This window comes from Bubalus bubalis, chromosome 8 (assembly GCF_019923935.1).
Source record: "Bubalus bubalis isolate 160015118507 breed Murrah chromosome 8, NDDB_SH_1, whole genome shotgun sequence".
Lineage (NCBI taxonomy): Eukaryota > Metazoa > Chordata > Mammalia > Artiodactyla > Bovidae > Bubalus > Bubalus bubalis.
The window spans coordinates 77,126,979-77,139,738 of record NC_059164.1 but is presented as its reverse complement, the minus strand read 5'-3'; the positions used below and the strand labels follow the sequence as shown (position 1 = coordinate 77,139,738).

At 42.6% G+C, this 12,760-nt stretch overlaps 1 protein-coding gene across 3 annotated transcripts in view; it reads left to right on the top strand.

Moving 5' to 3' along the window:
* HECW1 (HECT, C2 and WW domain containing E3 ubiquitin protein ligase 1) overlaps positions 1 to 12,760 on the top strand; it is a 490,597-nt gene that overhangs the window by 409,891 nt on the left and 67,946 nt on the right. For all 3 annotated transcript variants that reach the window (XM_025291383.3, XM_025291385.3, XM_044946810.2), the window contains 4 exons: positions 793 to 898; positions 1,814 to 1,910; positions 8,324 to 8,407; positions 8,807 to 8,916. In XM_025291383.3, the coding sequence (XP_025147168.1) occupies positions 793 to 898; positions 1,814 to 1,910; positions 8,324 to 8,407; positions 8,807 to 8,916 (397 nt within the window). The remainder of the gene's footprint in view (positions 1 to 792; positions 899 to 1,813; positions 1,911 to 8,323; positions 8,408 to 8,806; positions 8,917 to 12,760) is intronic.

Here is a 12,760-nt window from a genome sequence, read left to right as displayed (position 1 = left end):
CTTATCTTGCCAAATTTTGTGAGGATATGAGACTGTATAAAGAGTATGCTGCTGCTGCTAAGTCGCTTCAGTCGTGTCTGACTCTGTGTGACCCCTGAGACGGCAGCCCACCAGGCTCCCCTGTCCCTGGCATTCTCCAGGCAAGAACACTGGAGTGGGTTGCCATTTCCTTCTCCAGTGCATGAAAGTGAAAAGTGAAAGTGAAGTCGCTCAGTCGTGTCCGACTCTGAGCGACCCCATAGACTGCAGCCTACCAGGCTCTTCCATCCATGGAATTTTCCAGGAAAGAGTACTGGAGTGGGGTGCCATTGCCTTCTCCTAAAGACTGTATAAAGAGTAACCAGTATAATAAATGTGAGAAAAGACGCTAAACAAAGAATGGCCTTTCGAGTATAATAAATACTGTTTAAGACAGCCAGCCCAGGCCACATTTGGTTATGAAGTTCAGTGCTGCCTCTTAGAGATGAAGATCATAGACCTACTTTACTGATAATATTCCCTTTAACATATTTCTGATGAGAAATATTTCTTAGCCTATTGGGTGTATTAATGAGATGAACATTCATGGCATTTGGCATAGTCACTTTCTTAAAAACCACAACACCAACCATCCTACTGAGACATTTTTTTCAAACATGTTAATTTTCCATCATTTTTGGAATTATAACTTCATTCCGCCTTTCATTTAGGTGATGTTAGGGACTTTTTGCCACTCATATTGAAAAATTAGTATTCAAAGATCATCCAAAATGGATGAGGCTTTTAACACTTACAATTTTATTTTGAAATTAGGCCTCAGAAGTCTCTAGAAACAGAGGAGCCTCTTTACTGGCCAGGCCAGGACACAGCCTAGTAGCTGCTATTCGAAGCCAACACCAACATGACTCATTGCCACTGGGTATGTATCACGCTTGTAAACCCCTGGATAGCCAACACCTGTTTTTCTTATTGTGACTCCTTTAATATTCAGGACTCTGTGTTTCCTTTCTAGTATTGTCTACTCCCCTACCGCTGGTTCCCATCTTCCTCTTACACCTCTTGCCTTTCCCTCTTCCTCACTATGTCCTTCTCTCTTCCCTTCTGTTTCTCTCCCCTCTTCCCATCTGTTTCTCTCCCCTCTTCCAGACCCTCATTCCCCTCCTTTTTTATTCTATTCAGTGGTTTGTTAGCTGGGTCCCCGGATAGCATAGCATAGATAAGGTGACGGATGTGGTTGCTTTTACATGCAGTTTCTAATTTAGACCTCTATTCCCGTGTGTGTATGAGGATAAGCTAGAAGAGGTTCCATTCCTAACTTCAGCTACCTCTTTCCAAAACACTTATATCAAGATGTGAAAGCGTCTACATGGATTTGGACATTTTCATTATCCCTATTGGGAAATTCAACCAATGGCAGAAGTCATAAGTGCAAGTGCTCAGAAAAAGATTTCTTTGAATTTGCCATAATAATGCTGGCAGAATTATGAGAGAAGTTAGAAGGAGTAGAGTAGAACTCCACTCATGAAAGACCTATTTTATTCTCTTCCATCTGTTCACAAGGGGGGGGTGAGTTAACACCGAGATAAATTCCTACAATATTAAAGATAATTAACTTAGATCTGGTTCGCTTTGGGTTTGACCATTTAAAAATAGCCAGGCTATTATGTCACAGAAAAAAAAAGCCCAAGAGCTTACATTTTTTTTGATGAGTATGCTCCCTGCCCTTCAGACTCTCCTCCATTAATCTTGGTATCAAGCTGCCATTTTCCAATCATTAGTGAAATCATCTCTGGGCTGGAGACTCAACCACAACTTGCACTTTTGTCTGTTTCAGCATATAACGACAAGATTGTGGCATTTCTTCGCCAGCCAAACATTTTTGAAATGCTGCAAGAGCGCCAGCCAAGCTTGGCAAGAAACCACACACTCAGGTAGGGGCTTGTCTACCACTCTCTAATTCCAGGTCTCTCCCACTGGTTTTCCAGGTGGAACAACCTCTGGGAGAGACGGCAGACACTTATGATGTGTTTTATTCATGCATTTAAATTATAACCTAAATACTTAAAATGAAGGATCCAGGAGTTCTGTTGCAATCAGAGATGGCTATCATGTCAGCTTACCAATTATTCACATGATGTTAAAATGCTTTCCATTGATTTGGAGGGAAGCACAGAAAAGGAGCAAAATAACTTTCATCAAAGATTATTTATGTAAAGCACCACGTGAATTATTTTATTTAAAGAATGTAATTGTTTAAATGTGTACTGGATATTAGATGACTATATTCATAAATGAACAAACAAAAAGGTTTCATAAGTGTTTTAACTACTTAAATCTTATTGTTCATTAGGGTCATTTTTGAATGAGTGTCTCTGAAACTCTGAGTCACTTCATTTGGAAGGGAAAACAACCCAAAGTGATAAAAAATTATCCTCTGAAGTTAAATCCTACATTCTCACCAAGGTATTAGAGTATGTCTCTCCTTCAGTTTACTACCCAACATTTCGAAAGCTAGAGATGCACGGTAGTTAACTGTGTTCACTTGAAGTTTGAATACTTGCTCTAGCACACAGGGGCCAGCGATGGAGGCATGTCCCTTAATCCTCTACCCTCAGTCTCTTCTTCACTGAAACCAGGTCACAATGTGGGCTCCACTGAGATGCTTCTCTGGACCAGGTAACATGGGCAGGGAGGCAGCTGGTGACCCCCTCTGACTCCAGCTCCCATCTGGTGGTCTTTTGAGTCTGGTGGACAACTGTAATCCTCTACTTTGACCTCCTCAATGAGTCACCAACACCTCAAAATAATCTCTTTGCTATTCAAATCTTTATTAATCCTGCAAGGATGGATCACTCACTGTTCTTTCCCATCCATCACCACCCACTGACACCTGCTTTCCCTCTAACTTACATAAGTTAGAGCCTCCATCCTCCCAAATGCCCATCTCAACTCCTCCCTCTTTCTTCAGCTTCACATCTAAACACTTACCTCCTCAGTTTCTTCCAACCCTTCTTTTCTCTCCTCCCTGCATGGCCTATGCTTGGATCGTCATCATTTCTCTGCTGGACCTTGCAGGGATCTCTTAGCAGATATCCGCTTTCACTCTACTATAAACAGCGTTACCTCCTTAGATCCCATGCCACCCATGCCCTTCAATAAAGCTTCCCATGGAGTATCCTTAGGGCTAGCTGCCACAAGGGCAGTCTTCTGCAGAACCTCAGAGCAGCTCAGTGTTAGCCACCAGAGTTCTTGGCCTTCCCCAATCAACAGAAATTGACTAGAGGCCAGACAAGAAATTCAGGCAAGGTCATATTGGTACCTGCTGCAGCAGAGGGGAGCAAAAAGGAACAACAGGTCACCTTGCTTGCTCACTCCTCTGGGTGTGGGGGGACTGGTTTCTTATGTAGGGGGAGGGGAGGGTGTATCCAGGGGTCGGTCCAGAGGGGTGGCTTGGGTGTTTTGCACCTCCCTTTATTTGGTGTTTTGGGCAGAGGGCATGCTCAGTTACCCAGCTTTTGTTTCTGACCCTCTACTTTTGCTTCAGGCTCTTCAAAAGTGGCAGTTGGGTTTTTTGGTCTCTGTATCTGTTGTCCAGAATTTGTCCCAACTGCCCACACACACAGTTATTTCTAGTCCCATACAGTTACATTCTCTTCTGTTGTTCAAGGAGAGGTATGTCCAGGGGCAAGCACTGCAGCACGACCACAAAGGGATCCAAGTCCCAGGCCTGTCTCACTGGAAGCCTCTCTGGAATTTAGTCCTCAAGGAAATATGCCACATAATAGCAGGTGGAGGGGCAGTGGTAGATATGTGACTCTATCCTTACTGTCACTAAGGGGGCCAGCTGGGATCTTGTTTCAGGCTGGGCTGCTGCCCCTCACCCTCCCTGGGCCCTGATCGGCCCTGCCTTGGCTAATCCTGCTGTGGCTGCCCTAGCCAGGCCACTGAGCAGTTCAGGCCAGATTTGTGATTTGGGGACTCATGCCCACTTTATGAGGGTTTCAGAGACAAGTGAAAGAGGCTGTCCAAGTAGATCTTCTGCAGTTTTTTCTTCCTCTCCATTACGACAAGACCTTAGTTTCATGGGAGAGGGGGTGGAAATCTGGGTATAGTTTGAGAACTTGTGAAAAATGCATCAACTAATAAAATTGGTTTATTTACATGGGGCCCTTGGGGGGAATTCTTTGTGGGGAGCACTTCAGTTCCTTGTGAAACTCTGAGCTCCTTTACCAAAAAGGGACTGGTTTTGACGGAACCTTTCTTATACCAGAGGTCATGCTAAGGCAAGATGTAAGCCCTCTCGTAAGAGTGGAATTCTTTGCATCTAGTTCCACTAGATGCACTGTGGGTGAGTAGATGAACTGTGTTGAGACACTCCTACATCTTTTCTCTCCAGAATTTCAAAATGCATTAACAAATGCTTCCATTTTCATCACTCAGTACAAACAATACAAACAAAATACAAACAAACACAATACAAACCAAATAATGCCAAAAAACAAAAACTTCTCACCCTTCTCATGGCTCCTGTTGTGTATATAGTAAAGTCAAAATTTCTAAGCACAATTTCCATAGTCCCCTAAGTCAGGCTCTAATCTAACTCTCCATCCTGGGCTAGTTTTTTCTTCCTTCTGATGTCTTTCACCTCCCTCAAAGGGCCTGTATTTTATCCTACCCCCACCCTTCCTAGAATGGCTTTTCTCTTAAGGGCATTTCAGCCCATTTTAAAGGCTCAAATCAAATGCAAAGATTCAGTGATCTAGGCAAACTTTAGTATTTATTTTGCCTTGCTTTACTAGCATTTGTTTTTGTACTTCTAAGATATTTTTCCTTTACCCGTTGTATTCTACCACTACTGATGTCTGCCTACAATACCATAAGCTCCTTAAGGCAGGATCTATATCTTTGTCTTTGTACCACTCTCCTGTCAGAGCCTGACCCTCTACTTTGAAGACAGGAAACAATGATCACTTTCAGATTGAACTAAAGATCTTTATCTTGAATGAGTGTGACTTCCATTTATTTTCAACTCTGCCCAAGTTTTATTACTGTGCCATGGAAGGCAGGGCCATATTTGGTTAATTCTTGGGCTGCTCTCTGACTCACACTGCATAATAATTTAAGAGAATCTCCAAGGGATTTTCAGAGGCATTGTACTACCTGAAAACTTCCTGATACATCACTGCTCTTGAACATTTTTTACCTTACTGACTCTACCACTAAGTAAGGAATTCGCTGCTTGCTTGTGGGAGAACTGTCAGCTCCCCAAAGGCACTAGAGTCTTATTTAAATCATTTTAAAAGCAATAAAAACAATATTCTGTGAAAATAAAGACTGGAGTATATTTCCCAAGGGAAGTGAAGAGTTTCAGCATTTATATAGTAAACACAATGTGATTTTGTCACATTATAACAAAATCTAAGAAACCTTGAAGGTTCTGTTGCAGTGTTTGTACAATTACACTTTTCCAGATATAGGGGACATGAAATTAGGGAATGTTGGAATTAGAAAAAGTTTGGAAATTAATGTAGAAACTAATATCCTTCTTAAGGTTAAGGATGCTTCTGAGAATCTGAGGAAAGCTCTTATAGACTCTTCCAAATATAGAAATGTGAATCTTTGCATAAAATTTCAAACAGTTAATGGACCCTGAAGGACCTGTAGAGTCCAGATTGGAAATCCAAATAGCTCCTCAAAAATTGAAAACTCAAAGTGACATCAGAAACTCGCCATGAAATCAAAAAGGCAAAAGGAGAGCAAACGCCCGCTCTTCAAGGGGTCAGGCTTCAAGGATACAAAAAACGGGGCACTACTCACTGTGACTGGGCCTTTGCCTGCCCCCCTAGCTGTGGTGTGAGGGTGAGTTAACTTGATTTTAAAGGTCCACGAGTTAAAAGGAAAACCTCCTCTCCCCATGATGCTGCCCAAAGGAAGAGCTTACTGCTTCCTCTGTGGTCCTCATGAGGGGCCCATGATCCCTGCTTGGTCATTGCTATTCTCAGGGAGCCGTGGACCCACTGTCCTGGATTCACAAAGCCAGTTGCTGGGTTAGACGATAGAGGACGAGTTCTCAGAAAACCGAGTTCAGCAGACAGAAGTGAATCATAAGGAAACCACACGGGAAGAGGGAAGACGCAATGGTAGCCATCCTCATTCATTCTTTCTTTCTTCAATGAGTGCTTTTATTGGGCAGGTATTCTGAATCAGGATGGCGCTAGGGCTTCATACCCAGTAGTGAAGCAAAACAGACATTGATCTCATGGGACTTATAATCTATTGAGAAAGACAAATGATAGACAGTTGTGACATTTTTAAGCCAAATAGATAGCTAAAGATTGTATTATGGGCCACAGAGGACATGATCAGAATTCAGAGATAATGAAAGAGGGGTGTCAAGGATTTCATTGTAGATATTGAGTTTTGAGATCTTTGAGGCCACAAATGAAGATGTCAGGATGTCAAAGAAGCAGGTGGCTCTACTGACCAGAGCTCTGACGGGAGCTTTGCACTGGAGAGTTACTGATGGGATGCAGGCTGGAGAGGCAGATGGCATTCTCACCCTCGGAGACCTCCCCACACCTAGGCCCAGAGCCTTTGGGCTGGACCCAGGGGCATTTGGAGGCCCCTTAGACTAGTATGTCTGCCTGAGATTTTCACAAACATGACAGAGAGTGTCATGTCCTCTGAAGAACCACCAAAACTCTCAGAAAACTCTGCTTGGATTTCTGACATGTGGATGTGGTTTGAGTGTGGGGAGCAGTGGTAGAACTACTGCAGGGAATGCTGCTTCCCCTGCCTGAGGAAGGCACCCGGCTGCCCTCGTGGACTTGACTCTCTTTGGTCTTCTTTTCCCCAGGAATCCTGGAATCCTGGAAATAAAGAGTGTCCCCTAAAATGTTCTCTCCCTTTTTCCCCAGGCAGGGAGACCAGGGGCATACCCAGATATGGGTCTGTTGGGGTAGCAGAGTGATTTGTCCCAGGGATATTGCCATTGGGAGAACACATCAATTTGACAGTCCTTCATGGGACTGAAGTCAGTAAACCAGAGGAGCAGGGTCCACAAGAGTCCTCCAGAGAAGAGGGCTGTTAGGCAGTGTCAGGATTTGAGGATAGCACTCGGGCGCATGAAATCAAGGACACGGAGACACAGAAGGAGAAGCAACTGCTGGAGGAGGTGTGGTTCTCACACCCCTGGCCGGGCTTTCACCTGGTCCAATTTCCAAATCTCCCATCAGAGAAGCTCCTATGAGCACCCCTGGGTTTTGGAAATAACATTTACCACTACGGTGCTCTACTGATGGACCACAGGCGTTTCTCTGTTTAATTCTATTTTGTTGAAGCCAAAAAGTTTCTCTTGTCTCCTTAAAAAGTACCCACACCAAAAGGTCAATTTCATTATATTTTTACCTGAAAGCAGGCAAGTTATGATGAAGATTTGGATTCACATTATTATAATCAGAGAGAGAAAAAAGTTATATCTGCAGTATTTTTATTAATCTTTTTTTAATCGCCCATTAGAGGAAACTGACTAAAAGGTATACCAGATCACTCTTTATTAATTTCTTACAAGTACATGTGACTCTAAAAGCATCTCAAAATTTTAAACAAAAAAAGTGAAATTAATAAAATATCAATCCTTAAGTCTTCCCAGATTTCTGCTGTATCTCTTCAAGAAAGAGAAAAAACATCTGACTTCTTTGAAGCATGATTACAAGGGATGATTGTTGGCCATAGTGTTTGAAATTTTTGAATATTTGAATGTTAGGAAAACACATTACAAAGTTTATTTGATCAAAAGGAAAAATCCTATTTATCTATAGACTTATTGGAATAACTGCCAGATTGGAGTTGAAGGTTATAAAAAAGTCAGAATGCATGTGTTGTAATTAAACAGAGACAAATTGATGCCTGTGCTTGGATTGATGTGGGAGATCTCCTGTATTCTGGGGCTAGACCCTCTCTGGACTCAGTATGGACTTAATTCATTTTCCATCAGGCATAAGGTTTCTCAAGAGACATCCCCTGACTCTTTCCTCCCATGGCTTCTAAAACACCGTGAGCCCACAGCGGCCCTTCCCAGCTCCACTCCCAGCTGTGTGGCTCTCTAGGGACCCACCAGTGTTGTGCTCCTCAGCTTCTGTCCCCATGTGAGTCTGAGAAATACAGTTCCTAGACGAGCATCCTGGGAACCTATAATACGAACCCAACCTACCTCAGAACAATCTGGACATTAGAACATCACTGTTCAGCCCTACTGAAGGTGAAAAGGGGGTTGGAAAGGGATTCACTCCTTAGTTTTTATGTCCGTGCATAATTCTTATTTTCTTTCCCACATTTATCCTAGGGAGAAAATCCATTACATTCGGACTGAGGGTAATCATGGGCTTGAAAAGTTGTCCTGTGATGCAGATCTAGTCATTTTGCTGAGGTAAGGGGCTGAGCCTGAAACAGTTCTGGAAAAGCAACTGGAGAACCTGCTCTGGGTGGTTCTCCACCACAGCCTGGACTAAAACACCCACTGTTTGTTCTAGAGGAGTCTAGTGGCTGTGACTGAAGTAGGGCACCTGCCTTACACCTGCTGTTCATTTCCTTCTTTACATGTACGACTGGGGTATCCTAAGCTACATGTGCTCCTTAATGGAGACCTTGTTGTGGGACTAATTAGGGTTTAAAATAATAGGGAGAGTTTGCATGCGAGGATGTGCCCATCTAAGTGAATCTAAGCGCTTTTGTTGTCTCATGAGAATTATACCTACTCTTACAGCAATTCGTGAACATTCTCTCATGGACAGAGAACTAACTTAATTTTTTTTTTTCTACTTTGCAGTCTCTTTGAGGAAGAGATTATGTCCTATGTCCCCCTGCAGGCTGCCTTCCACCCTGGGTACAGCTTCTCTCCCCGCTGCTCACCCTGCTCCTCCCCTCAGAACTCCCCAGGTAACGTGAGGTTTTGGCTCCCTGTCTCCTGCCAGTGGCGACCTGTGTTTCCACTAAATGAAGCTGCCCCCTCTCCCTTATTTCCTCTCAATTTTCTGATCGTACACACACTAAGTTGGGTGTTGACACATTGCCACCTGTTTTAGTAATGCCCCCAAGCTATTACGTGTTTTGCATTTTTAAATGATTTGGAAACATTTATTGTGAAACTAATATTTCATGATCGGAGAAGGCGATGGCACCCCACTCCAGTACTCTTGCCTGGAAAATCCCATGGACGGAGGAGCCTGGTAGGCTGCAGTCCGTGGGGTCGCTCAGAGTCGGACACGACTGAGCGACTTCACTTTCATTTTTCACCTTCATGCATTGGAGAAGGAAATGGCAACCTACTCCAGTATTCTTGCCTGGAGAATGCCAGGGAAGGGAAGGGGGAGCCTGGTGGGCTGCTGTCTACGGGGTCGCACAGAGTCGGACACGACTGAAGCGACTTAGCAGCAGCAGCAGCAGCAATATTTCATGATATGAAAATTATAATGAAATTCATGCTTAATTGTCTATCAATAAGATTTATTGAAACCCAGTGACACCTGTTTATATATTTTTTTCTCATTTAAATTAATTTATTTATTTTAATTGGAGGCTAATTACTTTACAGTATTGTGGTGGTTTTTGCCATACATTGACATGAATGTTTATATATTTTTTGCGGCAACTTTCATGCTACAAACAGCAGAGCTGAGTAGTAGTAACAGACACCACAGGACCCCCAACATCTAAAATATTTGCTATCTGGCTCTTCACCAACAAAGTCTGTGGGCCCCTGCTCTAAATTGCTGGTTTTTTCTAAAGCATATTCTCAAAGCGTTTAAAATGGAAGAGCTCTTTCTAGGACATTCTGCCTTATGAATCAGAATGTTATTAGTTACCAATTTGAGTATTTTTTTGTTAAGCTGTAAAGGAGTTGCTAGGTTCCATACTAACTAGGGAACACCTTTATATCCCCATGAAGATGTCTAAGAATTTTTAAATATGATATGAAATCGTTCCCCTAAAGTTTTCTTAGAATGAATTTACTCATGATACTCTTTGTGGATATTTTCCATTCCAAATGAGGAAGTGTAAATTGAACTGTTTAGCAAAAAGAGAAGCTATTATTTCCTGGGTTCATCAAGATAATTAGCTTAAGACAAATTAATACTCCCAAACAAGATCCAGATATTGAAAAAATTTCCCCTATTGTCTTGATTTGCAGTGTCATGTTGTCATGGATGTTTGTGGTAAACTCAAATTTATTTTTATAACTTTAAAATTTAGTAAAGGAAGTTAGTTTTGAAAAATCTAGTAACTTCCTATCTCATAACCTCTAAAGTCAGAGTTCAAACTTTGCTTTTGAAGCCAGGGGGGAAATGGAGAAGAGAAACCGAATTTAGCAATATGCTCTGTCCCCCAGAAGGGATGTCTCACTCAGCTTGTGTCACTCAATACTGCCATAGGTCTAGAACATCTCAGTTCAGTTCAATTGCTCAGTCATGTCCGACTCTTTGTGAACCCAGGGACTGCAGCGTGCCAGGCTTCCCTGTCCATCACCAATGCCCAGAGTTTACTCAAACTCACGTCCATCAAGTCGGTGATGCCATCCAATCATCTCGTCCTCTGTCGTCCCCTTCTCCTCCTGCCTTCAGTCTTTCCCAGCATCAGGGTCTTTTCCAAGGAGTCAGTTCTTAAAACTGGAATACCTTTTCTTTGGTGCACCCCCATCAAGTCATTCAGAACTATCTCCCAGAGGTAGTTTTGCTAATCCTAAAATCTGTTTTTAAGTCAGTATCTCTTTGTTATCCCTTCTTCCACAAGTGTATCAGTGGCATTGTTGAGGAAATGTTCCATGAGTGCTCCCTCTGACATACAGTATAACTAAGATGACATGCTTGGGAAAAGGAGGACCGGGAGCTTTGTCAGAGGCAGCATCAGCACAATCAGTTGTTTCTGGTGTGCACGGGATGACTTACTTCTGGAGAGAAGAGCATTCCCATTTAGGGGACTTGTGTGTCTGCATGATGTTTGGTCCCAGTCTGAAAATGTGTCCATGTGTATGCATTCTAAGTCGTGTCTGACTTTGCAACCTCATGGACTGTAGCCAGCCAGGTTCCTCTGTCCATGAGATTCTCTAGATAAGAATACTGAAGTGGGTTGCCATGCCCTCCTTTAGGGGATCTTCCTGACCCAGGGATCAAACCCATGTCTCTTAGGTCTCCTGCATTGGCAGGTGGGTTCTTACCACACAGCCACCTGGGAAGCCCCAATGTGTCTACACTTAGGTCCAAACTTCTGACACTAGAGTATGGTTTCGACATCATTACATGGTGAAGATACCATCTTGCAAATAGAAAAACTAAGGGAGTATAAAGAGTTATTCGCTAAATGAGAATTATTTAGGTAAGTTTTTTTTTTTTTTAAGGAATCAGCATTCCTAATAGCTGTCTGGTGTCACACATTACTGACACCATGAACTCAATCATCCAATTTATGTATCAAAGTCCTTAATTCTTTACTCTCCTAGCTTTGATCACAGGATCTCAGAGTGTGTAATCCAAATATTTGATGCTAAATTTTACAATTCCCACATTTCTAGACCTGTATGACTTTTACCTGAGGCAACAGAGATAGCGACTCATGCATGCCAAAGCACCTCATGAGGCATAAATTATTACAGAAATGTATAGCAGTGACCATGGGCATAGTGGTAGTACCAGCAGTGAGAAAGTCATCTTATAAAATACACTGAAATCTGCTAGAAGGAAATTATACTTGCACCTGCAGACTTGTACTCTAGTTTTACCTACATTCTGAAACCTGGCATTTCAGCAAAGACACTTTCCTCTTCAAGTGGTGGCTCGGTTCCTGCTCATAAGTCACCTCTTCAGTTGGCTTTGGTGACACCAGTGTAGGCATTTCATCCATGTCTTCGGCCACCTCTGCAGACTCATCCTTCCCTTCCTACCATCCTCAAGACCCAGTGCCAGGTTTTATTCTCCTCTCTTTCAAACTATGTCTCTTTCCAATCAAATAGTCAAAGGTACCACCATCAAAGACCAAGCTTGTGATCTCCCCACAAATCTGTGCTTCTTCCATTTGTCCCCATCTCAGTGAATGTCACCAAAGTCCATTCCATTATAATGTCTGAAACTCACCTTTACTTACTACCTATATCCAGTTCATTGCCTCCTAAACACATCTCCAATCTGTCCTATTCTCATCCCCACTGACACCACCCTAGTCCAGTTTAGGTGGGCTAAATCCATTCTGGACCTCTATGGTTTTCTCTGTCTACTGCAGAAAGACTGAGGTTTCTATAACTCTAGATACATCATCTTGGCTCCTACACACTAACTTTCTGTTGTGTTTAACATTAAACAAAATCATTCAATTATTTAAAAGAGAATACCTTATCCTATTTGTACTGTATCCTATTTGACCTGTCTCCTGCCCACCTCCCAAGCTTTGTTTTACATCATTCTGGTCCTCACTCCCTGTGCTCCAGATAAACTGGAGCACCACTTTCCATCCTGCCTCAGTACCTTTGCACATGCTGGTGTTCTACCTAGAATCTTCTCCCAGCTCATCTCTTCTCTTAGCTAAACAGAAGCCTTTCCTAACTCACTCAAATTCATGCCTACTTATTCTTCACATGTTTCCCAGGGAAGCCTTCCTGAACTTGGCTAGAGTGTCCTGTGATCTCAGAGAACTGAGTTCTCTTCCTTCATGGGTAACAATTGTCTCAACCTGTAATTATATTCTCATTTCTGTGAGTTTGATGGTGTCAGTCTTCTCCAGATTATAAATTCAA